This window comes from Jaculus jaculus, chromosome 1, assembly GCF_020740685.1.
Source record: "Jaculus jaculus isolate mJacJac1 chromosome 1, mJacJac1.mat.Y.cur, whole genome shotgun sequence".
Lineage (NCBI taxonomy): Eukaryota > Metazoa > Chordata > Mammalia > Rodentia > Dipodidae > Jaculus > Jaculus jaculus.
In genome coordinates, this window is record NC_059102.1 from 145,793,546 (window position 1) to 145,812,742 (window position 19,197).

Sequence of the window (19,197 nt, forward strand, 5' to 3'; positions counted from 1 at the left end):
AAGAAAGAAAGAAAGAAAGAAAGAAAGAAAGAAAGAAAGAAAGAAAGGAAGAAAAGAAAGAAACACAGAACTGGCTGGGCATGGCAGCACACGCCTTTCACCCCAACATTTGGGAGGCTAAGTTAGGAGGATCACTGAGTTCGAGGCCACCCTGAGACTACATAGTGAATTCTAGGTCAGCCTGGGCTAGATAGAGTGAGAACCTACCTTGAAAAACCAAAATAAAAACTTTATTATTTTTTTTAAATAAGAGATAGGCAGATTGCTGTGAGTTTAAGGCCAGGATGGAACTACAGAGTGAGTTCCAGGTCAGCCTGTGCTAGAGTGAGACCCTACCCTGTAAAAAATCCAAAGACAAAGAAAAAAGAAACACAGAAGTGAAGAAATGAAACTCAGCACTGTGTACAAGGAATCTATAACACTGTAAAAGAAGAAAGAAAACCACATGATTCTCTCACTAGAATACTCAGAGTCCATGACAAACTTGGCAAAGTGGCTGGATTCAAAGTAAATATTCAAAAGTCAATAGCAGGGGCTGGAATTATAGACCTGTGGTACAGTGCCTGCTAGCATTCAAAAAGCTCCACATTCCACCTTTAATTCCAGCACTCGGGAGGCAGAGGTAGGAGGATCACTATGAGTTCGAGGACACCCTGAGACTACATAGTGAATTCCAGGTCAGCCTGAGCCATAATAATGATAAAAGAAGTAAAATCTAAAATATACTTCAGGAAAAAAAAAAAGATCTGGATAACTTTCCACACTGTCTTCTCTGTACCTTTATGTGAAGAAATTATATACTATTGCCAGGTGAAGTTTGTAGTAATTGTTCAGTCTTTGATTAGATGTGGAAATTTTTATTTTTTGTTTCAAGTATAAAATAAATTATTTGTAAAAAAAAAAAAAATCTGGGCCAGGCATGGTGGCGTACGTCTTTAATCCCAGCATGTAGGAGGCAGAGGTAGGAGGATTGGTGTGATTTTGAGGCCACCCTGAGACTACATAGTGAATTCCAGGTTAGCTTGGGCTAGAGTGAGACCCTACCTTGAAAAACCAAAAAAAAAAAAATAAATAAATAAATAAATAAATAAATAAAAAATAAATAAATTAAATAAATAAATAAAAAATAAAAAATCTGGGTCCAAATGAAGACCTACTTGTTAAGATTGGGCTTATGGGCTGGGAAAATGGCTTAGCAGTTAAGTGCTTGCCTGTGAAACCTAAGGACCCCAGTTTGGTTCCCCAGGACCCAAGACCCACATAAGTCAGATGCATAAGGGGGCGCACATGCCTGGAGTTCATTTTCAGTGGCTGGAGGCCCTGGCATGCCCATTCTCTCTTTCTCTCTGCCTCTTCCTCTCTCTCTCTCAAATAAATAAATAAATAAAATATTTGTTTTAAAAGTGGGCTGGTGGGGGCTGGAGAGATTGCTTAGTGGTTAAGGTGCTTGCTTGCAAGCCTGACAGCCCAGGTTCAAATCCTCAGTACGCATGTAAAAAGCCAGATGCACATAGTGGCACATGCATCTATAGTTTGTGGTGGCAAGAGGCCATACTGTGCCCATTCTCTCTCCCCTGCTTGTAAATGATAATACATTTTTTTAAGTGGGCTGGGAACATAGCTCAGTGGCAAAGTACTTGTCTGGCATAAGTGAGGCTCTGTGTTCAATTCCCAGCACAGGAAAAGAAGATCATCAAAACACACAAAATAGCTAATAAGATATCTGGAAAGAAAGATGCAATATCATGAAATGTCTAGTGCAACTCTAACACAAAGTAAAGATTTTAAAAATAGGGCAAAAGCCAGGCATGGTGGCACATGCCTTTAATCCCAGCACTGGGAGGGAGAGGTAGGAGGAGAGGTATGTGAGTTTGAGTCCAGCCTAAGACTACATAGTGACTGGGCTAGATAGAGACCCTACCTCAAAAAGCAAAAAAAAAAAAAAAAAAAAGGGGGGGTGCGGGGGAGAGGCACTAGAGAGATGACTCAGCAGTTAAAGCACTTGTCTGCGAAGTCTAAGGATCCATTTCAACTTTCCAGGTCCCACATAAGCCAGTGATGCAAGGTCACACATGCGCACAATGTGGCACGTGTCTGGAATTCGGTGGCAGTGGCTGGAGATCCTGGTGTGGCAATTCTCTCTCAAAACATAATTTGAAAAAGGGCTGGAGAGATGGCTTAGTGGTTAAGGTGCTTGCTGCAAAGCCTAAGGACCCACATTCAACTCTCCAGATTCCACATAAGCCAGATGCACAAAGGTGAGGTAAGTGCAAAGTCACACATTCTCACTAGGTGGTGCGGTGTCTGGAGTTTGATCGCAATGGCTGAGGCCCTGGCACACCAATTCTCTCTCTCTTAAAAAAAAAAAAAGGATGGGCTGGAGAAGATGGCTTAGCAGTTAAGGCATTTGCCTGCAAAGCCAAAGGATCCCTGTTTGATTCTCCAGGACCCATGTTAGCCAGTTGCAACACAAGGGGGCGCATGCATCTGGAGTTCATTTCCAGTGGCTGGAGGCCCTGGTATGCCAGTTCTCTCTCTCTCTCTTTCTCTTTCTGTCTCTTTCTATCAAATAAATGAATAAAATAAAGGAAGAAACTGGGCTGCGGGTTTAGTGATGGAGTGAATTCCCGCATATACAAGGTTTCAGGTTTGATCCCAAGCACGACAACCAATGTGAAAACCTTAATGAAGAAATGAGCCAGGTGTGGTGGCGCACGCCTTTAATCCCAGCACTCGGGAGGCACAGGTAGGAGGATTGCCATGAGTTCAAGGCCACCCTGAGACTACAGAGTTAATTCCAGGTCAGCCTGGACCAGAGTGAGACCCTACCTCGAAAAACCAAAAAAAAAAAAAAAAAAAGAAAGAAATGAGGGGCTGGGAGGGTGACTGTGGATAAAGCGCTGGCCATGCAGGCATGAGCAGCTGAGTGTCACTCCCCAGCACCCATGTCAGAGTGCTGGGTGTGGTAGTGTGCCCTTGTAATCCCAGTGCTTTATAGGGAGGCAGAGACAGAGGGCAAGTTGGCTAGCTAGTCTAGCTGACTCAGTGAGAAACCCCTTCTAAAAAAAAAAAAAAATGAGGGTGTACACCTTTAATCCCAGCATTTTGAAGGCAGAGGTAGAGTTGCCATGAGGTTGAGGCTACCCTGAGACTATATAATAAATTCCAGGTCAGCTCTACCAAACCTACAAAAAAAAAAAAAAAAAAGAAACGCCAGGCATGGTGGTACACACCTTTAACCCCAGCACTGGGCATGCAGAGGTAGGATTGCCATGAATTCAAGGCCACCTTGAGACTACATAGTGAATTCCAGGTCAGCCTGAGCTAGAGTGAGACCCTACCTAGACAAACCAAGAAAAAGAAAAACCATAAAACCACATCAACAGTCAGTTTTGGCATCGCCACATATGGACTGTCAGTGAAAAATGACAGAAAGTCTAGAAAACATCCCAAGTAAAAATTAGAAAACATTTCAAGTATATGTGGAAAGATAGCAACTGAAACAATGCCATTTGATTGGAGGGAGAAAGGATTCCTAACAGCAGAGTTGGATTAAAGGTCTAAGAGCGGGCCTGACATGGTGGCACATGCCTTTAATCCCAGCACTCGGGAGGCAGAGGTAGGAGGATCACCATGAGTTCAAGGCCACCCTGACACTAAATAGTGAATTCCAGGTCAGCCTGGGCTAGAGTGAGACCCTACCTTGTAAAACAAAACAAAACAGCGCTAAGGATGGGCTCCAGCGTGTTAGCATCACAGAATCACAAAAGTGCGCTGGGGAGTTGGCTAGGCAGGCAAAAGCACTGGCGACCTGAGTTTGGGTTCCCAGAACTCAGGGAAAGCCAGACTTGGCGGTGCACAGTTGTAACCCCAGGGAGCCTCAGGGCAAGATGGGAAGTGGACACAGAATTCCTGGAAGCTTGCAGGCCAACTCTCCTGGCCTACAAGACACCCTGCCGCAAACAAGGTGGGAGGTGAGAACCAACACTTGAGTTTGCTGTCTGGCCTTGACAAATTTGCTGTGGCATGTGCTCTGAACACATAGTGATAACAGGAGAGGATAACATGCCCCTGTAGTGCCAGCTGCTTGGGAAGCTGAGGGAGGAGGACTGTTTGAGTTCAGAAGTTTGAGATCGGCCTGGGCAGCATAGTGACACTATCTCAAGAGTGAAACCCCTTAGGAAAATACATTGTGTTGTGGCCGCATAGAAAGTGAAGGCTTCTTGGGCTGGAGAGATAGCTTAGCAGTTAAGATGCTTGCCTGGTAAAGCCTAAGGACCCAGGTTTGATTCCCCAGTACCTACATAAGCCAGATGCACAAGGTGGTACATGTGACTGGAGTTCACCTGGCATGCCCATTCTATCTGCCTCTTTCTCTCTCCCCGTCCCTCTCTTAAAAAAATAAAAACCAAAAATATTGGCTGGGTGTGGTGGCCCACACCTTTAATCCAGCACTCCAGAGGCTGAAGTAGGGGGATCTCCATGAGTTCAAGGCCATCCTGAGACTACATAGTGAATTCCAGGTCAGCTGGAGCTAGAGTGAAACCCTACCTAGAAACACACACACACACACACACAAAGGGAAAGTTTGTTTTTTGAAATTCCATAGAGAAAAAGACTGAGAAAGATTACACTCTGTGCATCAGAGAAGTACAGATTTAAACCATGAGACACAATTTTTAAAAAATTTATTTATTTGAGAGAAAAAGAGAGGCAGATAGAATGAACACACCAGGGCCTTAAGCCACTGCAGACAAACTCCAGATTCATGTGCCACCTTGTGCATATGACTTATGTGGGTCCTGGGGAATCAAACCTGGGTCATTTGGCTTTCCAGGCAAGCGCCTTAACTGCTAAGCCGTCCTTCCAGCCCTCAATTTTCTTTTGAGACAGAATCTCATTATGTAGCCCAGGCTAGTCTCACACTTGTGACCCTCCTGTCTCAGTTTCCTGAGTGCTGCTGGAATCACGCACTCATCACCACACCCAGCCTTCAACTGACACCTTTACAATGCCATTTTCTAATGGAAATGATGAATTCTCTTATTAGCTCGTGTGTGTGTGTGTGTGTGTGTGTGTGTGTCACTGGGGATTGATCTAGGGCCTCATGCATGCTAGTACACTCGACCACTTATATCCCCAGCCTTTAGTTAGGTCTTTAAAATTTCTTCCTCTATGTACTTTTTAGTTTTCTGTGAAAATATAGCAATTTCATGTGTGAGGGTTTTTTCTTCTTTGGTGTTACTACAGTTATAATTTTTTTTTTTTTTTTTTTGGTTACTTGCTAGTCTGAAGAAATACGTTGACATTTTTCTTGTCTCACTGCATTGTCTGGGGTCCCCAGCACAGTTCTAAACAGGAGCACTGATTATGAGCAACTTGGTCTCCTAGGCTCCAAAGGAAGCTTTTGTGAAAAAGCAGACAGAGGGCGGGAGAGATGGCTTAGCAGTTAAGGTGCTTGCCTGTGAAGCCTAAGGACCCAGGTTCGACTCTCCAGGTCCCATGTAAGCCAGAAGTACAAGGTGATGCAAACATGCAAGGTTGCATGTGTGCACAAGGGGCCCATATGTCTGGAGTTTGATTTCAGTGGCTGGAGGCCCTGGTGCGCCAATTTTCTCTCTCATAAAAGAATTACAAAAAAAAAAAAAAAAAAAAAAAAAGCAGATTAAACCAGGTGTATATATTTAATCCCAGCACTGGGGAGGCAGAGGTAGGAGGATCACTGTGAATTTTAGGTCAGCTGGGGCGAGAAACCCTGCCTTAAAATAAACCCTCCAAAAAAAGCAGATTAAAAAAAATAAAGTACTCTTGTGTTTCCAGTTTTCTAAGAGCATTTTTAGATAACACAAAAATACTGAATTTTATTAAATGATTTTTTTATGAATCTACTGGAAAAACTGTAAGATTTATTCTATTAATGTTAAGTTTTCAAACGTTAGAGTGATATTTTTTGTTCTTGGAATAAACTTATTCTGATCATGATGTAAAGTATCCTTTTCATATAACACTTGGTTCATTTTGCTAGTACTTTGGCATTTTTCCTACTGTGTTCAATAGTGAAAGTGGACTGTGATTTTCATTCTTAGAGTTTCGTTATCAAGGCTGAGCTGGTTTCCTCACAAGAATTGAGGACGTTTCTCTTGATTTCATTTTTTTGGCGGTGGTGGTGGGGAACTGGTGGTGGGTAGGATTTACTTATCTATTTACTTCTTAAAAAAAAGTATTGGGGCTGGAGAAATTAGTGGTTAAGGCGCATGCCTGCAAAGCCTAAGGACCCATGTTCGATTTTCTAGGTCCCACGTAAGCCAGATGCACATAGTGGCGCATGCTTCTGGAGTTTATTTGTAGTGGCTGGAAGCCCTGGGGCACCCATTCTCACAATACTCTCTCCTTCTCTGTCTCAAATAAATCTTTAAAAAACTTTCTTTGTGCATGTGTTCATGTGGGCATGCATATTCCACCATGTACATGTGGCACTTTGCAGGTGACCCTGGGTGTTGGTTATCCTCCACCTTGTCTGGGGCAGACTCTCTTGTTCACCACTGCACGTGCCAGGTTAGCTAGCCCACCAGCTTCAGGCTGTCTTGCTTGCATAGCAAGCACTTTTACACACACAGCCATGTCCATAGCCAAGATTTCCCTTTGTGTGGAATTTGCCTTTAATTTCTTTTTTTATGAGCAAGAGTGAGAGAGAGCAAGAGAGAAAGAATTGGCATGCCAGGGCCTTAGCCATGGCTAATGAATTCCAAATGTGTGTGTCTGCTTGTGTGCATGTACCATTTGTGTGCATGTGTCACCTTGTGCATATAGCTTACCTGAGTTCTGGGGAGTCAAACCTGGATCCTAGGCTGGAGAGATAGCTTAGTGGTTAAGGTGCTTGCCTGCAAAGCCTAAGGACCAAGGTTTGATTCCCCAGTATCCACATAAGCCAGATGCATAAGAATTCCCTGAAGCTTGTGGGCCAGTTTGTTTGCTAGAGGACCTGACACACCCATTCCCTCTCTATCTGCCTCTTTCTCTCAAAAATAAATAAATAAATAAATAAAATATTAAAAAATATTTTGAAGCCAGGTGTGGTGATATATATCTTTAATCCCAGCAGTTGGGAGGCAGAGGCAGGAGGATTGCCATGAGGTAGAAACTCTTAGCTCAAACAATGACAGAAATCAAGACATCTGGGCGTAGTGGTGCCTGCTTTCTCAGCACTTGGGAGGCAGAGGCAGGAGAATCGCAGTGAGTTCAACGCCAGCGGGAGTCTACATAGTAAATTCCAGGTCAGCCTGGGCTAGAGCAAAACCATACCTCGGAAAAAATAAGAAACAAACAAAAAAAGAATCAAGACTAACAAAAGCAAACAAACACCACCCAGAGGTAGGGGAGGGAGGCATGAAAGAGAACATAGAACTTTAAAATGTCTTTATTGTGTCTGGGAAGGTGGACTGTGCAATTCACACCTTGATTTTTTTTTTTAACATCGTTTTTTCTAAGGGGTGTTGGTGAGGTTCCTGCACACTAGTGAACAGCCGAGAGGGCAGTGGATGCTATGTAAAACTCGTTTATGTGTACCGCTGTGTGTGACAAGGCACGCACATGGAGGTGACGGGATAAGGTGTTTTGCGCTTCGCTTTCTTTGACACAGGCTTTTGCCACTACAAGTGAACAGTGGACTAGCTGGCCTCTCAGCTTCTGATTCTTCTGGCTCTGCCTCCCACTGTCAGCGATTTGGGCTCACATGCACGTGCCACTTTGCATCTGGAGTTAAGTGGGTACAGGGGAATTGAACCTGGGCTGGCAGGCTTCACAAGCAAGCCCCTTTAGCCTCCGAACTACTTCCCCAACCCTCCTCCTTTTTCATTTTTTGGTTTTTCGAGGTAGGGTCTCACTCTAGCCCACTATGTAGTCTCGGGGTGGCCTCGAACTCATGGCGATCCTCCTACCTCTGCCTCCCTCCCACTTGGGAGGCAGAGGTAGGATCACCCTACCTCAGAAAAAAAAATTTTTTTTAAAGAGGAGGAGGAAGGGAGGCTGTCTAAATATGTTCACCACCACGCCTGGCTCCTCCTCCTTTGTTAGAGGAACAATTGAAGCATTTCACTATTAAATAGAATGCTTGGAAGCTTAAGGAAAATATAAACTTTAAGTATATTTCAGTAACAGTCACAACCTGGGTGTTGCATTAAAACATATATGTGGGTGCGTGTGTGTGTGTGTGTGTGTGTATATTTTATTTATCTGAGGGAGAATGGTTGTGCCAGGGCCTTCAGCTATTGTAAATGAACTCCAGATGCATGTGTAACCTTGTGTACCTAGCTTACATGGGTTCTGGGGAGTTGAACCTGAGTCCTTAGGTTTCGCCATCTCTCCTGTCCAAAATATGTATTTTTTACTTAGTTATCTGTAAGGGAGAGAGGCAAATAGAGAGAATTGACACACCAGGGCCTCTAACCACTGCAAATGAACTCAATATATGTGCCTCCTTGTGCATCTGGCTTAGCACAGGTACTGGGAAATAAACCTTGGGTCCTTAGGATTTGCAGGCAAGGTGCCTTAACCACTAAGCCATCTCTCCAGCCCAGGTGCTGCATTTTTTGAGGAAGGCTGTTCTGTGACTTGAGGGATTGTAGTTGGTCCTTGCTACCCATGGGGAGGGCTCTAGGACCCACAAAGATACTAAAGATACTCCAGTTCCATACAGAAAATGTCCCAGTGTTTGTGTGGAAGTTACACACATCTGTAAATTACCTCTAGATTATTAGTGTTGCCTACAGCAATGTAAACACTATGGTAATAGTCTTTACCCTGTAGTATATAGGGAATAGTGACATGAAAAAAAAAAAAAAAACCCACAAAGACCCAGGGCTTGGGATGTAGTTCAGCCATAGAGTACTTGCCTAGTATGTGCAAGGCCCTGGGTTCAATCCCTAGTAATGGGGGTGGGGAGGAGAGGGGTGGGGAGGAGGTGGAAGAAGAGGTACAGGAGGAGAAAAAGGAAGAGGTAGAAGGGCTGGGCTTGGTTTCACACACCTTTAATCCCAGCACTTGGGAGGCAGAGGTAGGAGGATCACCCTACCTCAGAAAAAAAAAAAAAATTTTAAAGAGGAGGAGGAAGGGAGGCTGTCTAAATATGTTCAGTACAGGTGTATTTTTTTTTTTTTTTTAAGTAGGGTCTCACTCTAGCCCAGGCTGACCTGGAATTTACTAAGTAGTCTCAGGGTGGCCTCGAACTCACAGCAGTCCTTCCATCTCTGCTTACCTAGTGCTGAGATTAAAGGTGTGTGCCACCATACCTGGCACCATGCTCAGCTTCAAAAAATTTTTTTTATGTGAGAGGAAAGGGAGAGAACTGGTGCACCATGGCCTCCAGGCACTGCAACTGAACTCCAGACACATGCTCAATCTAGTGCATACTGTGCAACCTTGAGCTTGTGTCATTTTGTGCATCTGGCTTATGTGGGATCTAGAGAGTTGAACACAGGTTAAGACTTTACAGCAAGCACCTTTACTGCTACGCTGTCTCTGCAGCCCTCCATGCCCAGCTTTTATGTGGTTCTGGGGATCTAAACTCAGGTCCTCATGCTTGCCCTTTACCAAGTCAGACTCCCAGATTTCATTTGTGTGACTTCCTAACTATGGAGGTTAAATGAGGTGAGGCAGTATTAAGAGCACCTGGGGCCCAAGAAATTCCCCTGAAGCTTAGTAATGGAGAAGGAGCGCTCACCCAGCACCCTTTGGGATGTGTTATGGTCAGGACAGAGGCCCTGCAGCTAAGAACTCAATTCCTGTTACTGCCAGCAAATGCAGGACCCCAATGGGCCTATCAACAACAAATACTCTATTCCTAAGCCACACGCCTCCAATGAAGATCTACAGAACCATGGTCTGAGGGAGCAGCCACTGTACCTTAGAAGTCCAGCCTTGGGTCACTGGGGGTCTAGACAAACCGTTACTGCCTCTGAGGCCTGAATGGCTCAGTCCCCTTGATACCACCATGGTCTCCATTGGAGTGGTACCAGAGCCTCCTGTGACTGGATGAACATTCAGATTCCCAGGCCCAGACAGAAACTTGTTGGAACCTGGTTTGTTAACCTATGACTATGACCACTGTCTAGTGATCCCTGTGGTCTCCAGTCACCAAAGACTGGTGTGTGTGTGTGTGCGCGCGCACGTGCGTACACACAGGGGTGGCAGGGAACTGCTGTATCTCCCCAGGTCTGGGTGGAGGAGAAGCCTTAGGGCCTGCACCTGGCTGCTCACTGGTCACCTGGGGTGTTGGGCAAACAAAATCCTTGGCCTTGCTAGCAGGTGAGGAGCGGAATGGAGGATTCAAATTTCTCCCTGGGCCTCAGACACATCCCAGGGAAGCTGACTGTCTAAGGTCACAGCCAAACATGGTCAGTTTCATTCCAAGAGCGATGTGAGGCTCCCTGATGAGGACTCTGGACACCTGGGCGATCAGTAAATATCTGGACAGTGATGGAGCGGCTGGCCTGTTGTGAGAGGCCCTCGTGTCAGTCCACAACAATGTGACCAGTCAAGGAAATCTGTCCCTTTCTTTAAAGGGACAGGCTCAAGTTGGCCTTTTGGGGTGGGTGAGAGAAGGCCATCTAGGGTGAGACTGATGGCACAGGGGATCAGAGTGCCTGAGTTTCCAAGAAGGCCCCAAGCAAAAGCTGAGCGACGGGACTGAGTGCACGTGAGACGAGGGTCTCCAGCCACTCACTACCCTCTGCTGCTGCTCTTGCGCACAGCGTCGCTGCAGTAAAGGTGCTGGGGCCAGGGCCTCGGAGGTGATGCCAGGACGAGTAAGCAAAGGAAGATAGGAAATGGTTCCCAAGTTCCCGTGTGGTGGGACACAACTTACCTCAGGCAGAGGAGGCATTGGAGTCCACACTCCTCACATGGCCTTCCTACTTATGCACAAGGGCTGTCCCTGTAGCTGGGCCTAACAGTTGGGGTGCTGTCTGTGGACAGGAGAGTGGAACCCTTCAGGATGCACCCTGTGAGGGCAGCAGCTTTAGGGCCCTGTGCTCTGAATCCAAGCAAGCCTAGATGACTTTTTTCACAGGACCCTTGGGGTGGGCTGGTGCAGCTCTTGGGCACAAGCCCACTTGCAGGGTACGTGCAATTCTTATCCATTTGAATGTCTCTGGGACTAAGAACCTGGAGGGAGTTCTGAGAAGAGCGGCTGTGGGTGACATCCACTCCACCCAGCCATATCTATCCCAACTACAGCAAATGGGTCTGAGGACTGGACCACTGACCTGAACACTTAGCCCCTAGCTCAGGTCACAGGAAAGGCAGCCTGGCACACACAGCCTGTATGCACACATGGCATTAGACAGCTTTTGTCTATTTATTTTTCTTTCATATAAAAGTTACACGTCTGAAATGTTGTTGGAAGATGCCACTGTCAGACGGGTTAGTTGGGGATATATATTACAATGTCACACAGGGGAGGCCGTGGGACAGAAGATGTGTCTTGGTTCATGGTTCAGTCAGATGTGGCATATACCTGCCCTAGCCATGGCCCCACCACACCTGCAGGTGAGGGCTGGCCTCTGCAGGGAACCGGATCGTCTATGTGGCTCAGTCTGTCTGTAAAAACCGATCCCCACAGCTCTCTTGGCCCCCAAGAAAAGAGAAGTTGCAGCTGGGCTGCGGAAGGACTCAGCCATAGCCAGAGGCAGGAGACTGGGGAAGCCTTTCGGCCAATAAGTTAAACACACACACTGCACCGTGCTGTCCTCCCATGGAGAGCCGCCACAGCACCCTGCCCATCTGCTGCCCGGCCCTTTGCTCAGGCCTCCAAAGCATCCCCATGAGCGCAGGAGGGCCTGGGTACTCTGGGTCTGTTATGAATGGAGGAGGCGAGCCTCTTGCCACCCACTTCATGCCTGGGAATTGGTGAAAAGGCCTGACTGCAGACTCATTCTGTCCACTGTGGGCACCCGTGGATTGGGCCTGAGTTAAAAGCCAAAACTGGCATTGGCTTTGGCTACAGAGGAAGACTGCAGGAGCCTCTCAAACACAGGGAGGATTCTACTTTGCACACACAAAGGACCTTGTGTGCACAGTGCCCCCTACCCCATGCACACCCAGCAGCACTCACAGAGCCAAGCAAAGGACGGGGAGCAGGAGGCAAAGATTGAAATGAAAGGACTCGCAAAAGAGGGGACAAAGTAAAACACCCCACCCCACACACAATGCTGCTCATAAACCCTGACTGCACACACACACACACTCCTTAAATAATAAAGTGACGGTTCTGTGGGCCGCCAGCAGGACTGCTGCCAGAGGGGAGCAGAAGTGACTGTTCACAGATGTCCTTCCCCTCCACTTACAGGACAAATAAACATAAAGCTCGGGGAAAAACAACCCATGTTTTCTTTTTGATCAAAGCTGCTCAAAAACCAGGAGGGACCCAAAGGGGCATGGCTGTTTAAACTGGTTCCCTGTTAGCAGATGCTACTTTCTACCTTTTCCTCTGCTGTAAAAACTGGGCGGAGGAAGCACAGTGAGACCCTGGTATCCACCTGACCAAGCTCCGAGCCTGGAGAAGAGAGTGCTCATTCATGCTCAATAGGCCCAGGAGGCCTGGGGTGGGACTGGCAGTATGTCTACAGATCTATGGTGGTGGCCATGGAACCATGGGCAAAGAGGTTCCAGTGGCCCCCCTGCTTGGTGAGCTGTGCAAAACCTGCCCTGGATTGTCAACCTCAGCAGCAGTGAGTGGTTCAGCATGGAGGGAAGAACACCTGCCTGGAGTCAGGAGGCCTCAGGAGTGCCTCCACACCAGGCCTCTGACTCCCCACATCCAGGCTTGTTCAGGGATGCCTGACAGTTCCAGTCAGCACTGGCAGCAAGGTACTAAGACCCTGCTGGCCACTAGAGGTGGGACAAGTTAGGAGGGAAGTCCATGGGCCTAATAGGGACAGGAGATGGAGTTTAAGGCACACAGCAAGCATGGAGGGGGGCTGCTGGCCTCTCCCCAGGACAGCCAAGATCCTCCCCTCTCCTCTCTCCGAATCCACTGACTCTGGAGCTTAGCCTCAGCCCCAGCTCAGCAGTGTTTCTGTGATGATAAAGCTCTCCCTGCCTCCTGCCACTGCTTCCTGCTCCACAGAGTACTGGTGGCTATGGGCAGGGAGCATGGCCTATGATAGGGGCTAAAGGGGCAGCAGGAGAGCTGACACTGCTGCTGCTCAGGGACCAGCAGGGGAGCAGGTCTGCAGCCACTCCCTCGAGGAGCAGCCTTGGCTCCACAACTGCTGAAGGTCGCCCGACACTTCCTGGGCCAGCTGAAATTGCATGCCTCATCCCCAGTTAAAAAAAATGGGGAATGGACAGCAAAAGGTACCTGCCCTGACCCTTCTCTGCCTTCTGCCACTGAGCTGCATCTCCCCACAGTCTGCCCAAGGGTCCTAGGGCCTCCACTCATCTTGAGCTTGGGGAAAGTATGGCCTGCCTTTCCCTGGTCTGCTGCTCAGTTCTCTGCTGCTCCCAGCTGAAGGGGGACTGTGAGGGACGGAAGGGAGCAAAGATGTCAAGTAGAAAACAAAACCAGACCAGGGGCCACCCTGTTCACAAGCCAGTCCTGAAGCCCACCAGCCAGCTCATTGTTCCCACAGGGAGGGAGGCAGGAAGCTGCCAGCAGGCTCGGGCTCTGCCACACAGTTGAGCCATGGAAGAGCTCTGAGACTGGGACTCTGCAGCCCACCTGGCTGGTCCTAAGTCCTCTCCAGGCCTCTCGAGTGTTCTCTTCACACCCAGACCTATTCCTAGGTCTTCTCTTCCCGGTCTGTTTTCCTCCTTGTTATATTCCTGGGTTTAATTTTCAGAGAGAGTTCCCATAGGGCCTCCTCGGCCAGGTGGTCACTGAAGTCATTGAAGAAGTTTATGATGTCATCATTTCTCCGGATGTCATAGTGCCTGGTGGGAGATGAACAGTCAGCCAGGCTGGGGTTGGCTGGACAGCCCAGGTTATAGCCTCAGTGTGTGTGATCTGGATCACTCCATGTCCTTACAGCAAACCGCCTGGCAGGGGCCACTGCTACCCAGTATGACAATGGATGCCAGCACTGAGGTCAGAGCTGTCGGCTTGCTCGGTTGACCCCCAACTAGCATCCGTGCAGCAAGGCTCCCCATGGGAATCAGATTTGCCTGGTTACACTGGGTGTCTTCTGATGCCCTAGCCTCCTCCTGCTGCCCTAGAGCCAGACAGGCCAGCCTGTTTCAGGGAGGTAACCAACTTCCCAGATTGTAAATGGAGGACAAGCTGGCTATTGACACCAGGCCAGGCCCAGGCCCAGACAGGCTACAGAGACCTTTCTGTGAACTTCTCCATAATGTCCTTACAAAGCCTGCATCCAACCCACAGATGCAGGGCCCCGCCCCTCCTATAGGGGCTGGCCTGTTACTCACGCCTGCTGGAAGCACCGCATGCTGTCCAGGATGTTGAACTGCTGCCACCGCTTGGAAAAGTTCACTTTGCCATCAATGTAGTCTGGATTTCCCAGGTGGACAAAGGTCAGGTCCTGCAGGATCAGACCCCTGGACGGATGAAGGTAGAGGCCTGTTAAATCACTGCAGACAGACTCAGAAGAAACCTGCTTCACAGTGGACCAGACAATGACCAGGCCAACTACTGAACCCCAGGGTAAACCAGAGCCCAAGTTTATGGGCCTTTGTCCCCATGTGATTTCCTGCCTCCTGCATTCTGAGTGCCTCACAAGACAGCTCAGCACTGGAGGACCAGCTCAGAACACCCATGGGCTGGCCTAGTTATAGGATGAGGGCAGAGTTGTGGTTGCTAAAGAATTAAATGATCAGTAAGACCAAAAACAAAACAAAACAAAACACCTCAAAACTAAGTGGAGACAAAGACCTCCTTTATTTTTATTTATTTTTGAAGATTTTATTATTATTTATGAGAGAAAAAGAGAGAGAAAGAAAGAGAAAGAGGCAGATAGAGGGAATGAGTGCACCAGGGCCTCTCTGCAAATGAGCTCCGGACGCATGCACCACCTTGTGCATCTGGTTTATGTGGGTCTTGGGGGACACGAACTTGGGTCCCTTGGCTTTTCAGGCAAGTGCCTTAACTGCTAAGCCATCTCTCCAACCCAGAGATCCCTTTATTAACAGAGGTAGTGACCAAATAGTTGTAGGAGGGGGCTCCACTTACAAGTAAGGGATGCATGGTGGCTCCACTTCTGAAAGGGCTGCCCGGTAGGCTCGGAAGGAGGATGAGCTGTCAATTAGTGTGCAGTATTCAGCCAGGCCCTACAGGATAACAGGTGGTTAGTGATGCTGGGATGGTTAGATCCAAGTTCCACTGACACCCTTTTAATAGTGCCAGCTAAGGCCCTAGAGGCAGGAAATGCCCCGCTGGGCTCACTCCACATCTTGCTTTTTCCCTTTAGTAGTCTTGCTGCAGCCTACCCAAGAGGGCTATAGAGCGTCCAGGCCAAAGTGGCCTCTCTGGAAGGACAGGCTGAAGAAAGGACTCAGCAGTGAAGTTGGAAGCCAGGCACAGGCAGCCAGACACAGAAAGTGACAACTCAGAACCACCCATGGAGCCTATTGACTGGAGAACACAAATAGGAAGCTGGGGTGGGTGGGTGGCAACGGGGACCTGTATCAGTTTCCCTTGGGTCTATGCTGACAGGCGAAGCCTTCACATGCTGCCCACCTCTGAGGTCTGCCTCTGCCACTCTAGCCTGCGGATGGGTGCTGAGTCCAGTGCTGAGAGGATGGCCAGGTAGGAGTTGAAATTGTTCAGCTTCCGCAGGTGCTGCAGAAAGAGGTGTGTTTGTGAGTGCAGGCGCAGGGCAGCCCAGCTTCCCTGAGCAGGGTGGATTGGCAGCAGCTGTGAGAACAGGTATGGGGTAGCCTGGTCTCCCTGAGCGGGGAGCATTGGCTGTGGTGGCTCTGCGCATTACCTTCATGATCTTGATGAACTTCAGCAGCAGCCGCTCTCGGTCCTGGGCCTTCTCCTGAAGCATAATAATGGACCGCACCCTACAGGCAAGGTCAGAGAAGCAGCAGCTGAGCTCACTACCCGCGCTCCCTAGACTCAATGGCTCCGGCAGAGAGGATGTGTGGCCCTTGTGCCAGCTGGCCATAACCCCTCACCCACTGGGGGCCCAGGCATGGTTCTGGTCTCTGTTCTTAGCCCAGGGGTCCAGAATAGAAAGCTTAGCTTCTGCAGTGGTGGCTTGGGGAATGAACACACTTCCTTTCTGGAAGGGAAAGTCCTCATGGGTCTCAGCTCTGGCTCAGGAACCAGCTAGCAGCCAAGTAGGAGGCTCCCAAGCCATAAAAGGGGGAATCTCTTAGAATCTCAGCAACAACAATCAAAACCAAAACTAAAGGCCAAGGCCAGGGCTGGAGAAATTGCTTAGTGGTTAACACATTTGCCTGAAAAGGACCCAGGTTTGATTTCCCAGGACCACAAGGTGGTGCATGCGTCTGGAGTTCGTTTGCAGTGGCTGAAGGTCCTGGTGTGTCCATTCTCTCTCTCTCTCTTTCCTTCTATCTCTCTCAAATCGAATTAAAATTCAAAAAGATGAAAAAATCAAGAAACCCAAAGCCAGTCTCACGTGTGCTTTGGGGAACTGATGGTGGCTTTAATTTCCTTTAGTTCACAGGGGCCCCTTTAAGGTTAGGTTACTTGGGGAGGGCACACTGTGCATTACCTCTTCTCTCCTGTGCTAGGAACAGCTCAAGGACTGTGGCTCCAAAGGCGACTCTGTACTTTTAGCCCTCCAGGCCCAGTGTGGAGTGCCTGGAGTACTCTGCACCCAGCAAGGGACTGTGTCAGACTAGGCTCAGAGGGTTTATGCATTTCCTGTCTGCTCTAGAAATCACACTCCAACTGAATGCCTGTGGCTATTGCTGAGCTGTACAGCTGAGGGGAGGGTGCATCTTGTGCAGGGGAGAGAGGCAAGGAAAGGATGAGGTGCTATCTGCCTCTGGGAAGCAGTGTGGGGAGCAATGAAAACCATGAGACAAAGACCCTATTACTGAAGACTCCATGTGCCTGGGCAGCAAGGTCACTGAGAAATCAAGCTGGGGCTGAGCTGAAAACCTCTTCACTGTATACCAGCTAACAGAAAGCTGGAAAAAGTTACACTGCATACAGCCCCATGGGAGACAGAAATCACCAGCAGTGAAAACAGTGGATCCTGGAAGCCTCAAATTAGGCCAGGCAGGACAAATGACCAAATGGGTGCATAGTGCCATGTCTATTCTGGGGGAAAGCAACTGCTCTCTAATTAGACTGAAGGCCTGCTCTATGGGAGAGAATACATGCCTGGTACTGAAAATCTAATCAAAAACCTATGGCGGGGGAGGTCATGAGCCTTAGTGGTGTAAAGTCTGTTTCTGTCTGGCTAGATGCATATATTATGCTCACCAAACTGTCCTGTAAGCACTACACTTAATGCTCATTCACATTCACATGTCAATGCTACTCTTTTTAGTTAGAGAAGCTTCTCTTTTCAGATGGCAGTGACTACTGGTATGACCCAGAAGGCAACATAGTGCTGCAAAGAAGTGGTAGAGGAGTGCTCAGCACTGAAACATCTCCATCACATGCTCCAAGGCTCAGGGCTCATTGTGGAAGAAGTGGCAGAAAGAATGTAAGAGCCAAAGGAAGGGCAGGACTGCTTACAATGCAACTATCCAGAAAGAAATTGGCCTCTATATCCATGACCTCACAGTACCTAGCAATACCTTCACAAGACCTTCATAATAGGAGGAAAAGACAAGGACATCAAAATAAAAGAGAGACTAATGGAGAGAGGGAGGGATATGATGGAGAGTGGAGTTGTGAAAGAGAACATGGGGGAGGGGAGGGGATTATCATGGTTTATTGTCTGTAAGTATAGAAGTTGTTACTAAAAAAAAATTATACACTAAAAAACGATAAAAGAGAGACTGATTGAGATGGGGAGGGGGTATGATAGAGAATGGAGTTTCAAAGGGGTAAGTGGGGGGAGGAAGGTATTACCATGGGGTATTTTTTATAATCATGGAAGTTGTTAAAAAAAAAAAGAGACACTTCCTTGGGGTTACAGTAGACATGTGGGTGGGGCCTATGGTGGCACTTCTGACCAGCTGGTCCAGAGCTGAGAGGCTATAGCACTGAGTCATATCTCTAAAAAGCACTATTTCTAGTTTATTTTTTATTTTTATTTTTTTCTGAAGTAGGGTCTCACTCCAGCCCAGGCTGACCTGGAATTCACTTTGTAGACTCAGGGTACCCTCAAACTCACAGCGATCCTCCTACCTCTGCCTCCCGCGTGCTGGGGTTAAAGGTGTGCGCCTCCATGCCTGGCCTATTTCTAGGTTTTTATCATACTATTGGGCTTCATTTTACTTTAAGAATTAAAGGGCAAATGAAAGTGCTCATTAGTGGATCCCTACCAGGCAGCTGGGTGAGCATGAGCCCTGACGGATGCTGTTGTAATCAGCAGGAGAGGGAATGGCAAAGAGCTGTCCACGTGAAAGGACACCTGCCCTGCCACCACCCACTGCAGATACGAACGGATCCTGGCACTCTTCCTTGCAGAGCCTCAGCCAGCCTAAAGGTGGCCATCCCATGCCTGCCTTTTCTCTTTGGCCCACAGGACCCTGTAGTTCAGAACTCTAAAAGGTAGCTCACTATCTCTGTAGACAAAGCCTGACAAATGAGCCTTCTCAGGCAGGCCACTGCCCACATCAGCAGAGTTGTGCGGCAGCCCCTTCTTACCAGTAGGACATGTTGTTGAAGTGCTCCGTGAACTGGGTCAAGTTGGGGCTCTTCTCCTCGTTTTGCTCTTTGGCCCAAAGTAAAACCTCAGGAATCTGACAGGAAACAGAATATAGCACTGGAGCCTCTGGCTTTCCTGGGATCAGAGGCTTTTCACTCAAGACAAAGAACAGCAGCTCCCTGGACAGACAGCTGCCTCCCTTTGCTGGGTACCTCATGTTTTTTTCCCCAAGGTAGGGTCTCACTCTAGCCCAGGTTGACCTCAAACTCTCATTGATCCTCCTCCTACCTGTCTCCTGAGAGCTGGAATTAAAGGCATGTATCACCATGCCCAGCTTATTTTTTTTTAACAACTCTTCTTGACAGTCTTCATATATGTATGTAATATATTTTGATCATAAACTCTCAATTTACCCTCTTTTGCTCCCACAACCCATTTAAAAATC

General features: G+C 47.9%; 1 protein-coding gene across 8 annotated transcripts in view; it reads right to left on the minus strand.

Moving 5' to 3' along the window:
* Nucleotides 1-11,317: 11,317 nt before the first annotated feature.
* The window catches only part of Rapgef1 (Rap guanine nucleotide exchange factor 1), a 137,149-nt gene continuing 129,269 nt past the window's right edge, over nucleotides 11,318-19,197 (minus strand). For all 8 annotated transcript variants that reach the window (XM_045146322.1, XM_004654028.2, XM_045146301.1 and 5 more), the window contains 6 exons: nucleotides 18,752-18,846; nucleotides 15,939-16,017; nucleotides 15,689-15,790; nucleotides 15,182-15,279; nucleotides 14,422-14,550; nucleotides 11,318-13,929 (listed from right to left, as the gene is read on the minus strand). In XM_045146322.1, the coding sequence (XP_045002257.1) occupies nucleotides 13,779-13,929; nucleotides 14,422-14,550; nucleotides 15,182-15,279; nucleotides 15,689-15,790; nucleotides 15,939-16,017; nucleotides 18,752-18,846 (654 nt within the window). In that variant the 3' untranslated portion in view covers nucleotides 11,318-13,778. The remainder of the gene's footprint in view (nucleotides 13,930-14,421; nucleotides 14,551-15,181; nucleotides 15,280-15,688; nucleotides 15,791-15,938; nucleotides 16,018-18,751; nucleotides 18,847-19,197) is intronic.